We start from the raw sequence: 20646 nt of genomic DNA, 5'->3' as shown, positions 1-20646 counted from the left end.
TCATCATTCCATAAGAACATCCTGTACCTATTAAGTAATTAGTCCCCATTCCCTTCTCCACTCCCTGGTAACCACTAATCTGCTTTCTCTTTCTATGTTGTCTGTGTGGAGAGACAGTATTATATGAGGACACTCAGTAGTTACCTTTTTCTGTCTGGATTTTTCACTTGTTTCACATTAGCACAGTTTTCCAGCTTTATCTAAGTTTCAGCATCTATCAGTAATTTTTTTTCTCTTTTTTTCCCCCCTTTTTGAGTAGGGATCTGACACCCACCCATGCTCAAGTGAGTTCCTTCCAGTAGTGCTCAGGCACCAGGCAATATTGGAAATCAACCCTGGGCTCCCACATGCCAAACAAGTGTTCTTTTGAGTCATTCCCCTGCAGAGTACTTGTCTTTTTTTTTATATGATAATATTCCATTATGTGTATATGTATATACCTCAAGTTGTCCGTGTATCTCTGATGGACACAGTTGCTTCTATCTTTTGACTGTGATGAACAGTGCTGCTATGAACACTGGTGTACAGGTATTTCCATAGACAAAATTTTTATCTGATCAAGACTTACTCCTAGTGGTAGACTTATTTGTCCATAATTCCTACTTGAACATTTTATGGAATGGGAAGTAGTATTCAACATATTTTCTAAAACTCTTTATTTTTAGAATTCTTTTCAGCATCTCAGTAGTCTCAGATAATATCCTCAGTAGCAGCAGGCTATGACTTAAGAGTTTTCAGTTTTTTTTTTTAAGTGGTCAAATCACTGGAAGGGAAGTTTTGTAAAGCACGTATTAAGCTGGTTGATACCAATTTTATTTTTAAATTTTATATTTTATTTTAAAAAGACAATCAAGTGACCGGTGTGATAGTACAATTGGAAGGACGTTTGCCTTGCATGTGGCCACCTGGGTTCAATCTCCAGCATCCCATATGGTCCCCCTGAGCACCATCAGGGGTGATTCCTGAGTGCAGAGCCAGGAGTAACTCTTTTTTTTTTTTTTCTTTTTAACTCATACACGGCGATGCACAGGGATTACTCCTGACTCTGCAATCAGGAATCACCCCTGGCTGTGCTCAGGGGACCATATGGGATGCTGGGAATCGAACCCACGTTGGCCTCGTGCAAGGCAGATGCCCTACCCATTGTGCTATTGCTCCAGCCCCGCCAGGAGTAACTCTTGAGCAGAGCTAGTTGTGGCCCAATGCCCACCACTAATAATAATAACAATAATAATAATAATAATAATAAATATATAGAAAGAGAGTCAAGGATTATGGATGGCTTTATTTTATGTCAGTATTGTGGTTTATTTATCTGTGAAACAAATTCTAAAATATTTCAAAGGAGAACTCAGTAAAATATTTTGAGCAAGGACAGTAACACCTATGTAAGTGCATAGTATCCCCATGTAATATTTTATTTTGGTATTTGGGCTAAACCCAGCAGTGTTGAGGACTTACTCCTGGCTGGGTTTGGGGTACTGTATGTGGTGCTGGAGATCAAACCCTGGTTGGCCACATACAAGACAAATGTATAGACAACACTACACTATCTCTCTGTGTCCCCATGTAATGACATTTTAAACAAAATCTCATTAGAATATAGATTGGCTCCATAGCTGGAAGCCTGCTTCATGAGCGGAGAGGTGAAGGTAGATGGAATAGAGAAGGGATCACTAAGAAAATGATGGCTGGAGGAATCAGGATGGGAGATGTGTGCCGGAAGTAGACCAAACATGATGACCTCTCAGTGTCTATGTTGCAAGCTATAATGCCCAAAAATAGAGAGAGTATGGGGAATATTGTCTACCATGGAGGCAGGGGGAGGGTGGGAAAGGGGGGTATACTGGGGAAATTGGTGGGGGGGATGTGCACTGGTGGACAGATGGGTGTTTGATCATTGTGTGATTGTAACCCAAACATGAAAGCTTGTAAGTATCTCACAGTGATTCAATAAATTTTTTTTTAAAGAATATAGATAGGGGCTGGAGCAATAGCACAGCGGGTAGGGCATTTGCCTTGCATGCAGCCAACCCGGGTTCGATTCCCAGCATCCCATATGGTCCCCTGAGCACCGCCAGGGGTAATTCCTGAGTGCAGAGCCAGGAGTGACCCCTGTGCAGAGCCAGGTGTGACCCAAAAAAAGCAAAAAAATATATATATACATATAGATAGTCTCGGTTTTTACAGTTAGTGGTTTTATATATAGATATGTTTAGGGGTTAGGGATTAGTCCTGGCTCTGTACTCAGAAATCACCTGGTGGTGCTCAGGGGACCATATGGGATGCCAGGAATGAACTCAGGTTGGTTATGTACAAAGCAAGTGCTTTACCTGCAGCACTTTCTCTGGCGCCTCTATCCAACAATTTTTTTCACTGTATCACTGTCACCGTCATCCCATTGCTCATCGATTTGCTCAAGCGGGCACCAGTAATGTCTCCATTTTTTTTTGAGACTTGTTGTTACTGTTTTTGGCATATTGAATACGCCACGGGTAGCTTGCCAGGCTCTGCCATGTGCAAGATACTCTCGGTAGCTTGCCGAGCTTTCCGAGAGAGACGGAGGAATCGAACCTGGGTCGACCGAGTGCAAGGCAAATGCCCTATTGTTGTGCTATCGCTCCAGCCCAACAATTTTTAGCAAAGAAAAATTTTTTTTTTTTATTTTAGGGGCCAGAGCAATAGCATAGTGGATAGGGTGTTTGCCTTGCACACAACGAACTTGGGTATAATCCCAGCATCTCATATGGTCCCCGGACTGGAGCACCACCAGGTCTATCTCTCCCTCTCCCCACAAATAGCCTTCATTAATAATGTTTCAATAGACACAAATTTTTAGAAGTATGAAAAGCTATTTTTAAAACAAAAAGGTTTAAGTAATTTTCCCTAATACCCTCACTTCTTTTGGGCATATACTCAGAAGTGGAATTTCAGAACCACAGGATAATTCTATGTTTAGATTTTTGAGAATTTGCCGTATCATTTTCCACAGTGACATTTTCAGTGCCATCAACAATACATGTGGGTTTTAATTTCTCCATATTCTGCTGAACTGGAGCGATAGCACAGTGGGTAGGGCACGCAGATGACCTGGGTTTGATTCCTCCATCCCTCTCCGAGAGCCCGGCAAGCTACCGATAGTATCCCGCCTGCACAGCAGAGCCTGGCAAGCTACCTGTGGCGTATTCAATATGCCAAAAACAGTAACAAGTCTCACAATGGAGACGTTACTGGTGCCTGCTCGAGCAAATTGATGAACAACAGGACAACAGTGCGACAGTGCTACCCTAAAGAAAAGTACAATCAACAATATAGTAGCTTTTAAAAGGCTTTTTTGGGTACTTGGAATTATTTTTTGTCTCTTAGCAACCAGAAAATAGGTGAGTCCACAAAGAAACAAACATGCAAACAGAGTTAAACCAAGTACAAACCTAGAAACACTTCTAAAAGGAAGGGACTTGATACTCGTTAATAGCATTATTCAATCTGAAGAGCACAGTGGTTGGTTCATTGGTTTCTTCAATTATCAGGCAGTGCTCAGGGGCCCATAGGCCATCCCTGGTGACACACAGCTGACTGGGCCGGACAGTTCACTGTTCAGGCTCAGCAGTGCTGAGGATCACCAGGGCACACCTGGCAGTGCTCCAGGTCTATGTGGTGCCAGGGAATGAACTTGGGTCTTTGCTCGTGTAAGGTTTGTGCCCTGGGAACCCTCAAATTAGCCCAGTGGTTTTTCAGTGTTTTACACCTGCACACCACTAAGGCAGAAACATAAAAATATTCTTAATTTTGGGTGGAGGTGGGTTTGGGTCACACTGGTTGGTGCTCAGTACTTACTCCTGGCTCTATGCTCAGGGGTCACTCCTGGTGGCGCTCACAGGACCGTATGGAGTGCAGGGATTGAATAAGGATCAGCCGTGTGCTGGGCAAGTACCTAGACTATCTCTCCAGCCCCTAAAAGCCATTCTTTCTAGTAAAATATTAACATATTAGTATTTGTAGCCGTACAAAATCCAGACTTACCAGATGTTAACCAGCAATTAACTTTTCCTCAGACCAGCAGAAAATTTTTGTGGACTGGCACCAATATACAGATTGGTGGTTAAAGACCACTGCAGTAGCAGCCTTTGAAAATGAAATTTCCCAATGAAACATATTATTATAATCAAGTAGTTTCATTTTTTCTCAGTTTTGGAGCCACAACTGGCAATTCTCAGGGGGTACTCTGGCTCTGCACTCAGGAATCACTCCTGGCAGTGACAGGGGATTGTATGGGATACCAGGGATTGAACTCAGATCGGCCTTGTGCAAGGCAAGTGCCTTATCTGCTGTACTATCACTCTGGCCTCAGTTTCATTATTTTTAATATATTTTCTGAAAGTTCATGTGTGTGTCTATGGGGTGGGGGCGGGGGATGTTTGGACTACTGTTTGAACTACTCCCAGCAGTGCTCAGGACTTACTCCTGGCTGTACTCAAGGATAACTCCAGGCAGTGCTCGAGGATATGACACCAGGGATCAAACTAGAGTCAGCCATATTCAGGGCAAACACTTTACCCTTATACTGTCTCACTATCTCACTTTATTTAAGGAATTTCAAACAGTTAACTATAGGATTTGCTTTTGTAGGTATCAGCAAACACAGAAGATTCTTCTATGAGTGGCTACTTGTACAGAGCAAAGGGCAATAAAAAACCATGGAAACATTTGTGGTTTGTCATAAAAAATAAAGTACTATATACATATGCTGCCAGTGAGGTAAGATCTGAAGTTTGCTCTTTGTATAATAGCAGTGGAAATAATTAAGTTATTAGTCTCATTCATTTATTTTGTATATACTTTTCACTTGTTTTGCTTTTGGAAGAAGTTGCTATAATAATGTGAACAGTATTTTTGCTTTGTTCCTACATAGTTTTTACCCAAAAGGGTTAGGAATTTTCTGTAGATTTAAAAATGCAAGTATACTTGGTGTCCACTGACTACTAACTACTTATTTCTCCAAAGGTTCAGTTTCTTATTCTTTCTACAAACATGCTCCCTGACTGTTCCTAGGTTGTATGGCTGAAGTTTCAGCACAGATCAGATATGCTTTGTTTGGGTTATAAACTTTTTCTAACTGTTGGTTCTGGTACACCCTCTTCGCTCTGATTACCCTGTGTTGCAACATCCTCAGTAAATTGCTGCTCGAGTGCCCAAGCTTCTCCTTTTGGGGATGGGGCCAATTACTTCTCTTTCTGAGATGTTTCTTTCTTTCATCCATAACTTAAAGGAGTATGTATGTCTTTTGGTTTAGTAAAATATAAGTAAGTTCAATGGATGTGAACACAGGGAAGCTGACATTATGTCTACCACATAAGGTAAGAGGGGAAGGAGCTGGTAATAAATATTGTCTAATAAAAAATGAATAAAGTGTATTATTATAAAAAATAATTGTTTTATATGTCCACTTATGGATTAATTAAGAGCTGTATAAATGAGAAGTTTGCCAATTTGGATTTCATATCAATTGAAAACCCATCCTCCATTTTGTCTTAAAATTAGGACGTGGCCGCTTTGGAGAGTCAGCCTTTGTTAGGATTCACTGTCACTCAGGTTAAAGATGAGAATTCGGAGCCTAGAGTATTTCAGTTGCTGCATAAAAACATGCTATTTTATGTATTCAAAGCAGATGATGCTCACTCAGCTCAAAAGTAAGTGCTTTAAATTCATTTTTCTTTTGTAAATGAGATTTCAAGTTGTTATTTTAAAGGACTGCAGGGGGGCAACTTAGAATTTTAATGGGCTATCTGAATCAGAAATATTCGATGTGTTATTTAAACTCTGTAGAATTGATTTTAAAGCAATGCAAGAGCATCTGAAATCGTTTCAGAAGGCCAGAGGAACAAAGAAAATAGGCAGTTCTGTCCAAAATATTTATTTTGTCTTCACATGACCTCTGAGGATGCAGCATGGTGCTGCTCAGCGGGAAGGAAGGGCAGCCAGGCTTTTGACCTCTCCTCCAGGGAGGGTAAGAATCTTCCTTAAAACATTCCAGGACTTTGGCAATCCCAGGATTCACTTGTGCCATGCAACAGCAGGAGTTTTAAACAGCTGCTGGCTAACTTACTTCTTTGGGAAAAAGGTCAAACACATTAAAAGGCTCCCATGCTGTTCCCAGTGACGGAGGAGAAGAAAATGGATATCACTGCTGATGGGAAAGACTAAAACAGTCTCTTCCAAATTCCAATAGGAATTATTTATTTAGATGTCAAGAGGCTACTTAACACAGAGCGGCATATCTTTATGAAATCTAATTCCTTTCTGAATGATTCAGTTCACCTTTCTTTCATTTGATGTTTTCCCATTTGGGCTTCATTAAATATACACTTTTGTTTTCATTACAAGCTACTCATGTTTTCTCAATTGGCTTTTAAAGTTCATGCAGGTAAAAAAGAATGGTTTGAGTAAGCAAGTATTGCAGTTTAGCACAGAATGAATTTACTAGCATTGCTTATGTTTTTGAGTATTGTTCAGGTACAAAATCACAAATATTCTATGAGGGTTTTTTTGTAGTCTGTGTTAGGATGTATTTATTTAGTTTATGTTCACCATGTTGGGCAGAGCCTGGCAAGCTACCCGTGTCGTATTTGATATGCCAAAAACAGTAATGATATGGGGCCGGAGCGATAGCACAGCGGGTAGGGCGTTTGCCTTGCACGCGGCCGACCCGGGTTCGATCCCCAGCATCCCATATGGTCCCCCAAGCACCGCCAGGAGTAATTCCTGAGTGCAAAGCCAGGAGTAACCCCTGAGCATCGCTGGGTGTGACCCAAAAAGCAAAAAAAAAAAAACAAAACAGTAATGATAGGTCTCATTCCCCTGACCCTGAAAGAGCCTCCAATCATTGGGAAAGACAAGTAAGGAGAGGCTGCTAAAATCTCAGGGCTGGGAGGAATAGAGACGTTATTGGTGCCCGCTCTAGTAAATTGACAAACAACAGGATGACAGTGATACAGTGATGTTAACCATGTATTGCCGTTTCTATAAGTAATTCCCTTTGGGTACTAAAGAACATTTGGGCAAAATTTTATTTAGTACCTAATTAAAATTATATCTTTTAAGTTTCATCTGTATGCATCACTAGATTGAAAGAATAGTTGCCTTTGTGGTTTGGTTTTTTTTTTTTAGGGGGGGAGAAGGGACACACCCAGCAGTGCTCAGGGGTTACTCCTGGCTCTGTTCTCTTGTGGTGCTTGGTGGACTATATGGGATCCAGTGATCACTTTGGCCATGTGCAAGGCAAACGTCTATATTATTGCCTAAAAACAGTTGCTTTTAATAAGGTAGAAATCCCTCGAGACTGAAGATTGTTGAATGAATTATATATTGTAAGTTATGTATTGTTCTTTGAAATTACTAATATCACATTTCTTTTCTTTGCCCATAGAAATATTATGTTAACAAATTTTTAAGACCTTTGTATTATTAACTTAGGCCATTTGAAAAATTTTGAAAATTCCATCCTGAAGATGAGCTCAATATGAGCTAAATCTGTTATAGGCTGTTTTTCCTAATTAAATGAAATGATTTAAATTTCAAATATTTACAGTACATTGAGAAGCAGTGACACTATTAGGCATGTGCAGATACTACCTCCAGATGTCTTCTGAATAATTGCAGCAGCATTTATTGTCAGATTATTGTCACAGTATTTATTGACACAAAAGAGTTTTGGAAAGACTTCTATGGAACTGTGAGATACTGTTAGGTTGTATTCAAAATTTTGATCAACTGGGAATAGATTAGATTCTAGATTCAATCAAAAATAGTGGAACAACTTAAATATGGAGGTTCAGGAAAATGCTGGTTAATAGAATTGAGGCGGTAAAGATGGAGCTAGTATTCCTAACAGTAGAATGAGGGTTGAGATAGAGACCCTTATAGATGTAGTTACTTCCAATTAAATGGGATCATATGAGCCTTCAGAACTTTTGTTTGTTTGTTTTGGGGCGACACCCAGCTGTGCTCAGGACTTACTCCAGGCTCTTGCTCTCCATTCAGGATCTCTTCAGGTGGAACTTGGCGGGGAGAGGGAGAGGGGGACAATAGAGGTATCAGGGATGCAACCCGTTCATCTATGTATAAGGCAAATGCTCTACGTGCTTTACTTCACTCCAGTTTCCTGTTTAGGACTTTTACATGAAATGGGCCTTTTCTTGTACCATATTTAATCCATAAGTATTGCTAATATCTATGGTGTTTTCATGGGTGTTGGATGATTGCACTGTAACAAATTTCTTTTATCAATAGGTGGATAGAAGCATTTCAAGAAGGCACAGTATTGTAGCAGTATTGGTTTCATCACTTCTATGATTCTAAAAGGGTGGAATTTCATCAGAACAGCAAAAATGCAGTACAGAAATTTTATAGGAAATGAACACTGCCGAGATAAAGTCATCAGAAATCTTCACCAATTTTAAGAAAGTATTTGGTTAGGTATAAGGTAATTGTTTAATGTTTGTTTTTTTTATGTATGTTATTTATTAAAATTTGTTTACTTAATGGTCAGAATTATTTCCCAGACTCACACTGAATTCTTAAGTTGTCTTTCTTTAGAGATCAGACTGTATTAACTGCCTTGACACCGGCTACACTGTTTTCTCAATGTTTTACAGTCATACACTATAACATTCTCACTAGAAATACATCTTTGTAAATTAAAAAAAACCACTTCAAAGAACATTCCAATGCAGTGTTTTCATGCAGTTCTTGGTTTAGAAATTATTATTGTAAAACTGCTGATGAAAAAAGTGCATGTTTTGAATCAATAAACTTAGATGACTTTTTCTTCAAATGGAAGAACACTTGGCCAATTTCTACCTCAGTAACTGTGAAATGAAATTCTGGTAAACTTTCTAAAACTTTTCTACTATTATTTATCTCTTTTGCCATGAAATCCTGTTAGGTTCATTAGGAAATTACAATAATGGGATAAAATCTGAATTTTTATTTAAGTGATTTCAGAGTAGGAAAGAGGATGTTTTTATTTGCAGAGTAATACAAATAATCAATGTTATGACCTTTGCATTATCTTTTTTCTTAAAACTACTAGTTCAACGCAGTATATTTTCTTAGACGCAAAACACAGAAAGCATTATTACATTACATAATACTCTTAAGAGTTCTGAGCCCAACTTAGATTGGTACTTATCTCTAAAAGTGTTACATTTTCTATTATGCTGTGCTTTAAAAAATAAACTGGAGGGCTGGAGAGATAGTACTGAAGGCATGACATTGCCTTGCATATTAGTGAGACCCTGGTTTGAATCCCTGGCACCACATATGAACCCCTGAGCACCATCAGGGGTCATTCCTGAGCACAAAGCCAGGAATAGCCCCTGAACACTGCTAGGTGTGACCTAAAAAATAAACTGGAATTAGCCTATGGAAAGAGAGCACAAATTCTAAGCCAGTAGTAACTCAAAATTATATGTGTTCATTTTTAAAGAGTTTAAAATATCATTTTGTACTATGTTTTCCCGTAAAAGTTTTTTTTTTGGTTAAAAAAAAGCTTTAATTTTTTTACAAACTATCATTGTACCTCATTAGGAAAGACTTATATTCATAATTTTGGTGCATTTATTAACATATGAACTACTTTGTACATTAAATTATTGATTAGCAGATAAAAGTGAGATCAAGATTGTGATTGAAGTCAATCATGTTTTAATATACATTCATCAATTGAGCTTAAACTAAAGTACTACATTGTTTATTAAAAGGCTACAAATTTTTCCTTATATAAAGGACTTTCTAATTCAATGTGGTAAATATGATTGCCAAAAGAATCACTGTGTGGGCTGGAGCAGTAGCTCAGCAGGTAGGACGTTTGCCTTGTACGCAGCCGATCTAGGTTCAATTCCCAGCATCCCATATGGTTCCCCGAGCACCGCCAGGAGTAATTCCTGAGTGCATAAACCAGAAGTAACCCCTGAGCATCACCAGGTGTGACCCAAAAAGGAAAAAAAAAATCACTGTGTGCTTTTCTGAAGCTTTTGAACACTATTTCTTGCTTTTTAGGGAGCACAGCGGGTAGGGCGTTTGCCTTGCACACAGCCAACCAACCCAGGTTCGATTCCTCCGTCCCTCTCGGAGAGCCTGGCAAGCTACCCGTGGTGTATTCGATCTGCCAAAAACAGTAACAACAATCTCACAATGGAGAAGTTACTTCTGCCCGCTCCAGCAAATCAACAACAGTGCTAGAGTGCAGTGCTAGGGATCAGATCAGGTGGTTTTCGGTGCAGGGGAGTTGGGGGTGCAGGTTATCTCCTGCTCTGTACTCAGGGATTACTCCTGGCAGTGCTCAGGAGACCATGCAGTCTTGGGATCAAACCCAGGAATCCCGCCTGCAAAGGATGCACTCAGCCTATTGAGGTCTCTCTAAGGCTCCTATACGATCATTCTGAGCTCTGTGCAACCTCACCAAAATTCCCAGTCTGCTTCCTGTAGTCTTCCTGTCAGTTGGTTGAGGAATACTTCTTTACAACTTGGGTGTTTTAGTCAAATCAGTGCTAATAGTTTCACTTGTTAAAATTCTTGCAGTCTCTGAGTCTAAAGTGTCTTCCTGATGCTTAGGTGGATCCAGCCTATTTGGCGTTCTTCCCCTCTCCTCTTGAACTCTCTTTCTTGACTGCAAAGTCTGGATTCCACCTGAGAATCTTAAAAACTACCAGGCTTTTCTATCTTCTTCCAGAGGCTGGCTAAATAAGAACCAGTTATAGATCTAAGTAGAAGAAACATAAATTCCTAGTAATTCTCCTGCTTCCGTGTGATTGTACTAGCTATTGTTTTACACCATGGAAGATTTCGAAGAAAATAAAATAGAATGCTTTCAGGAAGTTACCAGATTATCACCAGTTATCTCAAATGGGGAAAGGTTGTATTATATTCCTTTTCTCCTTTATCTGTCCTTTGTAACTTAATACAGCTGATATATTATTTATTTGGCTCAGTGCCAATCAAGAACCCTAACTATATTCATTTAGTTGTAAAGCTTTTGTTTTGCTTCGGCGGTGCTGGGGATAGAACCCAAGACCTCACACACATGTGAGGCATGTGTTCTGCTGAGCCACATTCCCCAGCCTCTGAAGTGACTGAGGGAAAAACAAAAAACAATCAGTTTGCTCTTTGAGCCTGTGTTCTCCCTTGAACAAGTATCTTGCTTGCTTGTCTGTTTCTTTTCTTGTTTTCACACTGGAGAAGCGTATTCATTCTTGAACATATTTCCTCTCTTTCTCTCCTCTCATAGTTTTCTTTCTTAAAAAAAATACCTTACTTCACCCATTAAAAAATTTTATATATATGTATATATATATATATATATATATATATATATATATATCCTGGAGGCTTAAGAGACAATATAGGGGTTAAGGTGTGTGCCTTGCATATGGTTTGCTCACCATCACTGCCTGGTCCCCTATGCACTGGTGGGAGTATCCAGCAACCATGGAACGTAGAGCCAGGAATAGCCCTGAGCACTGCAGAGTATGGTCCCAACCCCTCATGCCCCTGTCCACCACCACCAAATCTGGCCGGCCGGAGTTGTGGCTCAAAGTGGTACACATGCCATGCAGGTATGGTATGGCACATGCTCCAGCTTCCTCTCCTAGAAGTGCTCCCTCGACCACCCTGACTGCCACTGGGCGTGATTCCTATGTTAATAAACAACATGTGTGTTAACTATCAAGATAGTGATATAGGTTTCTAGAGGAAGAAACTATCACTAATGTAGATCCCAGGGATACTGTGTTGATTACATGAATCCATGTACTTCCATCAAACCCCTTACAACCTCCTCCCTCCCCCATTAAGGAGAGCAAAGACCAATGATAAATGATGCCAACATCATCTAGCCAAGAAATGGTGGGGAGAGTGGCATTCTTAGTGAGTGTCCCCAACCAGTGTTCCCCTTTATCTGTGGCAATTACAAAGAGACCCACCAGAGTCCTAGGAAAATGGGGTTATCTTTGGTATCAACCTATATTTCTCTCTTTAACCTCATTTCTATTCCCTGATGTAACCAGCATTCTCCTATTGTCCTCTGTCCAAAATCCTTCTCCTCTGAAACCCAAAGCTTTATCTCAAGTGCATAATAGCATTTTTAAAACATAAGGTTATCAAAGCAACTCTTGCTAAATATGAAGCTCTAATGAAAGAACTAGTGAAAAACATTAATGTGTAGGTATGTTAACCTGATGGGTGCTTTATATTTATATGACAGAATATATCTAGAAATTGGGAAAGTGCATAATCCTATTTCCTTTATTATCCTGAACAATCCCTGAAGACAGATACTATGTCCAGTAGAACAGGTTCTCCAGTAGTGACATCTAATTAAAGTACCTACAACCTGGTTTTATAATACATCATTTTGCTTAAAGTTGCAGTTTCTAAGAATATATACACAATCCAGAGGACTTTAAAATGTATTTGTTTCTCATATAATATTGACCCAGTCTTCATTTGCTTGGGGGGCTACCCTGGAAGTACTCAAGGCTTACTCCTGGCAGGGCTCAGAGGACCATACAGACTGGCAGGGATCAGGTGCAAGTCAAATGCCAAATCTGCATCCCCACCTTTTTTTTTTTTTTTTTGGTTTGAGGGTAATACCTGGCATTGAACCACATGCCATGCCAGGGATCAAACTGAAGTTGGCTGTATGCAAGGCAAGTACCGTAACCCCCTGTATTATGACTCTCCAGCCCTACTCTTTGACTTGTAAGAAAAAAATATATGTTCAGTTGTATAATATGTTCAGTCGAAGAGAAAGGTAAAATTCTTGTGTAGATTTCAAACATCCCCTAAAATGTCCTTCTTAGAACTTAGATCTTAAACTCAACTTCCACAAGTTCACACTCATAACTGCTTGTTGACCATTACAAGAAACTTTCCTTAGGCATTTTATATTTAAATCTTTTAGATGTGTGGGGGGGGGCACACCCTGTGGTCTTCTGGGCTTACTCTTGTCTCTGTCCTCAGGGATCACTCCTGGTGGGCTCAGGGACCATATGCGGTGCCGGGAATTGAACCTGGGTATCCTGCCAAAGCAGATGCCCTGCCCTACCTGCTGTACTATCGCTCCAGTCCTCCTTAAGCATTTTCAACTTTGCATACTAACTTCACTCACTTTCATTTCTTTCAAAACTGTATATTTTCTTCTGTAAGGAAAAAAATACTTTCCCAGTCGCCAGAATTTGAATCCATGGCTCAACTAAATTCACCAATTATTCTTTATTTTATTTTATTTTATTTGCTTTCTGGGTCACACTCAGCAATCAATGCACAGAGGTTACTCTGGGCTCTGCACTCAGTAATTACTCCTGGTGGTGCTTGGGGAACCATATGGAATGTTGGTAGGGCAAAGTAAATGTTATGCATAGGCCCTGGCTTAAGTCTCCTCCTTACTTCTCCTGGTTTTCTAATTCTAGTGCTTTCTGTGCATGGCTCCGTTGTAAGCACTGCCTGACTGCCTCTAAAGCTTAGCTCTAATCTCATTCCTGTTCTTTGGAAGCTTCCTCATGACCTAGCATGGAACACTTTTCCATGTGGTCTGGCATGGAACACTTTTTCTTTGGGTAACACCTTAAAGTGACCACAGCCTAGTCTTTTTCTATTCATACATCTTCTTCCCCCACCTCCGGCCCGCCAGACACATACCTATTTCTGCCCATTTAATCCAAGACATTTCTTTGATATAGTAAATCCTAGGTTTTTCTCTTCTTTATGTCTCCACAACAGATCTAGACTCTTCTTCCCATAGGCTCTGATAGCTTCTAACTCCTGAAGAAACTTTTATGGTGCTGTCCTTTCTATGGTGCTCATCACATTCTACCCTTGAGAACAACTGTGTCTTGTTCTTGGGGGCTGCCCTCCTTGCATTGGGCAGAGTGCCCAGCAAATAGAGAACACTCAGTATTTGTGTGATTGTTACTATCGGTCCCTTTAAATTGTTTTAAGTGCCTCCATATCCAAGGATGCTTAGCCCTTACTCCTGGCTCTCCGCTCAGGGATTGCTCCTGGTTGGCCTTGGGGGACCATGTTTGGTGTCAAGGATCAAATCCGGGTCCACTGTCTCTAAGGCAAGCACCTACCCACTATACTCTCTCCAGCCCTTGTGTCACTTTTGACATTATTTTATATGAAAATCCTATTTCCCTTTCAAGAAAAAATCATTTATAGTAAAAGATAGGATATTTTTAAAAGGCTTAAATATTCTCTTATGGAGGGCGAGGAGGCAGGGATAAAGAGTGACTTTCTCATGAGTTGGTCATAGCATGTTAAGAATCAATCTTGAAGTACTATTTTTAATTACTTACAACGTATGTCTAGAAGCACTTTTTTACTAAAAGTGGTAATAGGTTGTATATTGTCCATATAGATCCTTTATAAATATTAGTATTGTAAAAATGTTTATATGTATGATATTTATACAAAATAAATTTGTTGTATCTACATTTGGTGTACTGGTCTTAATTTTGTTTAGTTCTTGGGCCACAGCTGCTGGTGGCATTTATTTTGAGTCTCAAATTTGAGCCATTATTTTAAGTCTCAAATTTAAAGATGATCCTCACTGAACTTTTTTCCTGACACATCCTTAAGAGAAAATTCTTCTCACCAACCAAGAGATTCCCAAATTTTGTTTGGGGTTTGGGGCCATACCCAGTGGCACTCAGAGGCCATTCCTGGCTATGCTCAGGACCATTTCTCCTTTCCTGTCAGGGCTCAGGCGACCATGGTGCTAGAGACTGGCTCTGGGCAAGTACTTCCAAGTTTCAGTAAGGGGGTTTATCATGACTTTAAGTGAACTGGATGGTAAGAAGTAAGCACAGCATTGCCTTAGACATGCATACTATGTCCTAAGAACAGAGAAAGAGTCTGAGTGCCTTTTCCCCTTTGGATTCTGTGTACTTTATTGGCTTACAACACTGGGACCAATTTTAGGATATGAGTGGTGGCAGGAGAGACTGCCTCAACATGTTCCCCACCCCCACCCCAAGGAGTAATCCTAAAAGGGAGAGACTTCTAGAAAATGAAGTATAAGGCACATGTCCTTCTGTTAGGGTCAGCTGCCTAGTTCCAGAGGAAAATGACAGTCAGATTCTCCTTCTTAGGGCACAATTTGTTTCCACTGACTTGGCTTTCTGGCCTAAATCTGACTGCTTTTCTAGAATACTAAAGGAACTTAAGGATCCTCTTCCTTATACCCCAAATAGGTAGTACTTGACATGGAGAGTTTCCTGCTGCCTCTCAGTGCCATGAGTTGAGGGAACATTGATTTAACTTGGCACTCCTCTCTGTCACCTCTAATGACCCCCAGCATTGGAATGCCTGCTCAGCCAGAGTTGGCCAAAATCAAACTTTGGGGATCTTGAGTTCTAAGTGATCACAGCCTTGCTCTACTCCATTATGGCAGTTTACTCCCTGGAGCTGAGAAGGAGGCTCCGGACAAAGGAGGCTGTACCCACCGTTTTCTCTAGTTATTTCACCCTAGTTAAAGGAATTGCAACTCTCTAATGTGGGTCTACGCACTATCAGTCCAATAAGAGCAATCCTCAGGGGTCACTTCTGGCTCTGCTCACACTCCTGGTGGTGCTTGAGGGACCATATGGGATACCGGGGATCGAACCCAGGTCCGCCAAGTGCAAGGCAAACGCCCTCCCCACTGTGCTATCACTCAGGCCCAGGAGCCTAAATTACTTTATCTCGTTGTTACCACGTGGGAAATTTGGTCGCCAAAATCAGGCAGCATTTGGCCAGTTAACTGGAGGCGGCTAGATGCTGGGCTGGCTCCGGCGCCGTTTCCCTCCCAGCAGACAGGGGGCGGTCGACTTCCCAGTAGGCGCGATTCTCCACTCTCTCCACCCAGGGAACGTCACGGCCGCTCTCGCCGGCTTCAGGCCACAAGTGCGCAGGCGCGGCTGGGAGCACGCACCGCAGATCCGAGGGAGGGGTCACGAACTCTGACCCCCCCCAAATACACAAACCCAGAAAGCTCCCTCCCCCCCGCAATTTCCATTGCGGGGCGCCCCCCGTCACCCCGACTCCAGTCTTCTCCAACCCGTCTCCCCGGGGAGACCCCCTCCCCCCGCCCTCCTCCCTCCCCCGCCGCGGCCGGCGCCGCCGGGGACGGTCGGCTCTACGGCTCGCAGCGCGGCGGAGCAGCGCCGGTAAGAAGTGTGGCGCGGGGAGGGAGGCGGGCACGGCCGGGACGGGGGCGCCGGGGGTCCGTACGCCCCAACTGCCAACGGACGCGCCTCCGGTTCCTCAGGCGCTCGCCGGCACGGCCTGCGGGCCTCGGCGCGGATGGCCCGGCGCGGCGACCCCGGCGGCTCGGAGCGGGCCGGGAGCGCGCTGAGGTGGCCGGAGCGGCGAGACCCGCGCGCGCGGGGGGTCCCGCGGGGCCGCGAGGCCGGAGCCCGGATGCGCGGAGCGGGGCTTGGCGAGCGGGACGGAGTTGAGGCGCCGCGCGGCGCTCGCTGCCGCCTCCCCCGCGGCGCCTCTGACCTTTCACCTACAGGAAAAGCTTCCGTCTCGGCGGCGACGCCGCCGCGGCCGCTTCCCCGCCTACCGGAGCCGCGCACGGGCGGGCGGGACGGGGCTCTTTGGCGAGCCCGGGGCCGAACCGCGTCCCGCCGGACCGGTGGCCGCTTCGCGTGCGTCCGCGAGACCGAACGGGGCGGGGCGGGGCGGGCGCCATCACGCCCTCAGCGCGCGGGGCGAGCGGAGCGGGAGCCGCGGTCGCGGCCGCCTCGGGGAGTGTGGAAAGCGAAGGGCCGGCCCCGGGCACCGGCGGGCTCCCGGCAGCTCTTTTGTTAACCGACCGCAGCCTCCCGTGCCTGTGAGATTGCGGTTTAGGGGCCACCAGCGTGGCCGGTTTGCCTCAGAACCTCCACTGAGTGCGTCAGTCCCGCAAGCACTTTGATCAGGAGGAGAGAAAAGAAATACGCGAAAAGGGGCGTCTGGGATTTGGGATTCGGGTGTGCTTCTGGACGCAGTAGCGAGGCTTTGACGTGGAGGTCTTGGGATTCCCCCCTCCTGTACCGATGGGATGGTTGGCGGGTGGCTAGGGTTATTTGAGAATCATTTTCCAAGTTAGACAGGCAGATCTGAAAGAGGCTGAGCCCAGAGAAGGTGGTGTGTAAGGTACACATACGGGAGACGTGCGGAATCGCTTGAGTTCTGGCATCACGCGCTGCTGTATTGAGGATGGTCATGGATTTCCGTCTCCTTGTGAGGGGAAACCCTTGATGCGATTATTTTTCAGGCTTTTTACCCGCCCTCCCTGGAGGGGAAAAGGGGTTCGGGAGTCGTTGTCCTTTTTTTTCCTCAGTAAACCTCACAGGAATGTTTCCCTTGACTCAGTATCGAGTTTGAAATAAAGTCTTCGTGAGATTTTTTTTTTTAAGGTGCATTATGTTAAATTTTATTTAGCCACTGTGGGTTAAGAAGATGCTCATGATTGGGTTTCACACATCGTTCCAACACCGATCCCTTTCACCAGTATCCACTTCTACCAGTGTGTCCAAGTTTCCTCCCTCCCGCCACCAACCTTGCTGTAGAACAGGCGTTTTAAGATCAATATCTGGTACTGTGGCTTACGTACTGTTGCAGATAGGGATTCATGCATGACACCCTACCACCTTTCAGCGCCCTTTCCTCCTGGTTGACCTCTTCCCTTCACCATGTGTGTTCTCTTCCCGGTCCTATTCCCCTGCCCCCAGCTTCCTGCTGAAGACCTGTCCTCCTCTTCTTCAATCCTGTTGCCTTTAGGCACTTGTTCCCCTATTTCTGTTTCTTTATTTCCCGCCTATGAGGGATAAATTTTTGGTGGTGGTAGGTGTTTTATGAGGGGGCAGGCCCACCCAGCTGTGCTCAGGGCCTAATCCTGGCTCTGCACTCAAAATTACTCTTACTAGTGCTCAGTGCCCATGGAGGATGCTGGGGAGGTTGATCCCAGTCGGCCACGTGTAAGGCAAGCAACCTACCTGCTCTACCATCTCTCAGGTCCCTTGAAGGATCATTTTAAATCTCTCCCTCTGAGTAACTTCTCTTAGCATGATACTCTCCCAAGACTTTATTTAATCATTACATATGACATACCCTTCAAAAACTTTTCTGACCTAGTTTGGTTAATTTTTCCTATCCATAAATAACTCATAAAATATGCAAGATTTTGCTTTGAATAACCACAGCCTATAAACATTTATTTGGGATTGAGGAAAGAATGGAGGGGGGGAGTAGGTTTTGTTCTGTTGGGGGTTAGGGGGGAGCGGATGGGGATACCCTGCTCAGGGTTACTCCTGAATCTGCACTCAAGGATCACTCCTAGCAGGACTTGTGGCTGGGACCGTATGTAGTGACAGAGATTGAACCTGAGTTGACCACTTGGAAGGCAAGCCTTTTGCCCACAGTAGATTTGGGAAATGAAAATAAATTATCTGAATACAATTATTTTTAGAGCACAGATTTGAAATTTTGACTTGGGTTGGAGAGATGGTACAGAGGGGTACATCTTTGCCCCTGCTTTGATCTCGGCGCAGTTACCTAGAGCGGCTTTAGCAGCACCTGGAGTAATTCCTTAGCACCACTGGGGGTAGCCCCCAAACTGCAAAAATAGACACACAAAAATGTTGATCTGAATGGGAAATGGATGATACCACTGGCCATGAGGCTGCTTTCTATGGGAAAAAGGAGAGAGAGGATGAGAGGCATGAGAAGACAAAATATGACTGCATGTCCTATATGTTGGGGCTGGAGCCATAGCACAGCGGGTAGGGTGTTTGCCTTGCATGCAGCCGACCCAGGTTCGATTCCCAGCATCCCATATGGTCCCCTGAGTATAATTACCACCAGGAGTAATTCCTGAGTGCAGAGCCAGGAATAACCCCTGTGCATCGCCAGTTGTGACAAAACAAGCAAAAAAAAAAAAAAACAACTGCATGTCCTATATGTGTTGATTAGGTCTATGAATTTCTTTTCTATTTTTTTGTTTTGGGGCCATACCCAGTGGTGCTCAGGGCTCTGACTCTGCTCAGGGATTGTTTCTGGAGGTGCTCGGAGACATTTTAAGGTGTCTGGGATTGAACCCTGCTCAGCCATAAGCAGGGCAAGTGCCTGCCATTATACTATACTGCACTACTGATTCAACCTGAACAGAAACAGAATCCTTTTTTTCTTTCTTTCTGGTGAAAGAAAAAATGGTGAAAGCACTTACTCTGTGATCTTTTCTCATAAGCTTTTCTCATACCCTCCTTTTTCAGTATATAAGTTTTTCTGGGTTCCTGAGTTCCTCTTGCTCATTTCTTTGGGTTTTTTTTGGGGGGGGGTTTGGGTCACACCCGGCGATGCACAGGGGTTACTCCTGGCTCTGCACTCAGGAATTACCCCTGGCGGTGCTCAGGGGACCATATGGGATACTGGGATTAGAACCCGGGTCGGCCACGTGCAAGGCAAACGCCCTACCCGCTGTGCTATCGCTCCAGCCCATCTTGCTCATTTCTTGAGTTCTTTTTTCATCTGGCTTTCAGGAAAAACTCTGTGTGTGTGTGTGTGTGTGTGTGTGTGTGTGTGTGTGTGTGTGTGTGTTGACTTTCTGGGTCACACCCAGCATTGCTCAGGGGGTTACTCCTGTTTCTGCACTGAGGAATTACTTCTGGTGGTGCTTGGGGGACCATATGGGATGCTGGAATTGAACCCCCGTCAGCCTTGTCAGCCTTTGTTGTTTAGTTGTTGTTGTTTTTTTTAATTTTGGGACACACCCAGCAATGCTCAAAAGTCACTTCTGGTGATGCTTGAGAGACCATAATGCACTGGGGTCAAATCCTGTATGTAAGGCAAACTCCATATCAACTGCCTTATCTCTCCAGCCCCTCTCCTTGAATTTTTTTGTTTGGGGCCACACCCAGCTCAGAATTTAAAGGTCACTCCTGAGAATTCCAGACCATATGTGATTTGGGGAATCAGATTATGGCATGCTGCATGTAAGAGGATTACCCCCTGTAGTATCTCTCTAGCTCTTGTCCTTGATTTATGTTATTGTCACTGTCATCCTGTTGTCCATCGAGTTACTCGAGCAGGCACTAGTAACGTCTCTATTCCTCCCAGCCCTGAGATTTTAGCAGCCTCTCCTTACTCGTCTTTCCCAACGATGGGAAGCTCTTTCAGGGTCAGGGGAATGAGACCTATCGCTACTGTTTTTGGCATATCTAATATGCCACAGGTAGCTTGCCAGGCTCTGCCCATGCAGGAGGGATACTCTTGGTAGCCTGCCGGGCTCTCAGAGAGAGAGGGTAGTTTGTATGTGAAGGGGGAGGTTTGGGGCCACATTTGACATAAGTCATATTACTCCTAGCTCTGTTCAGGAATCACTCCTGGCAGTGCTCTGGGGACTATATTCAGTGTGGAGGTCTTGACTGCGTGTAAAGCAGTTTCATTAACCTCTGTATTTTTCTCTTTCCATCTTAGTAATATTTTTGTTTTCTAACTAAGATATAAGCTCCAGGGGCACAGATTTTTTTTTTTTTATTTTAACAGTAGGGGGGCTTTCTAAGTTTAGGGTTCTCTCTGGGGCCACTCTCTGTAGTATAGTAAGTTCGGTACTAGGGC

The 20646-nt window shown here is 43.4% G+C and overlaps 2 protein-coding genes across 3 annotated transcripts in view; both read left to right on the top strand.

The window, feature by feature from the left end:
- The window catches only part of FGD6 (FYVE, RhoGEF and PH domain containing 6), a 147527-nt gene extending 133038 nt beyond the window's left edge, over positions 1-14489 (top strand). For both annotated transcript variants that reach the window (XM_055118393.1, XM_004602748.2), the window contains 3 exons: positions 4630-4758; positions 5542-5690; positions 8290-14489. In XM_055118393.1, the coding sequence (XP_054974368.1) occupies positions 4630-4758; positions 5542-5690; positions 8290-8326 (315 nt within the window). In that variant the 3' untranslated portion in view covers positions 8327-14489. The remainder of the gene's footprint in view (positions 1-4629; positions 4759-5541; positions 5691-8289) is intronic.
- Positions 14490-15969: 1480 nt separating this feature from the next.
- Positions 15970-20646, top strand: part of NR2C1 (nuclear receptor subfamily 2 group C member 1) — a 46625-nt gene continuing 41948 nt past the window's right edge. The window contains exon 1 of the mRNA XM_055118547.1: positions 15970-16208. The gene's annotated coding sequence lies outside the window, so the exon portion shown is untranslated. The remainder of the gene's footprint in view (positions 16209-20646) is intronic.

This window comes from Sorex araneus, chromosome 10, assembly GCF_027595985.1.
Source record: "Sorex araneus isolate mSorAra2 chromosome 10, mSorAra2.pri, whole genome shotgun sequence".
In the NCBI taxonomy this organism is placed as follows: Eukaryota; Metazoa; Chordata; class Mammalia; order Eulipotyphla; family Soricidae; genus Sorex; species Sorex araneus.
Note: the sequence above shows the minus strand (reverse complement) of the source record. Positions and strands in the feature narration are given on the sequence as shown.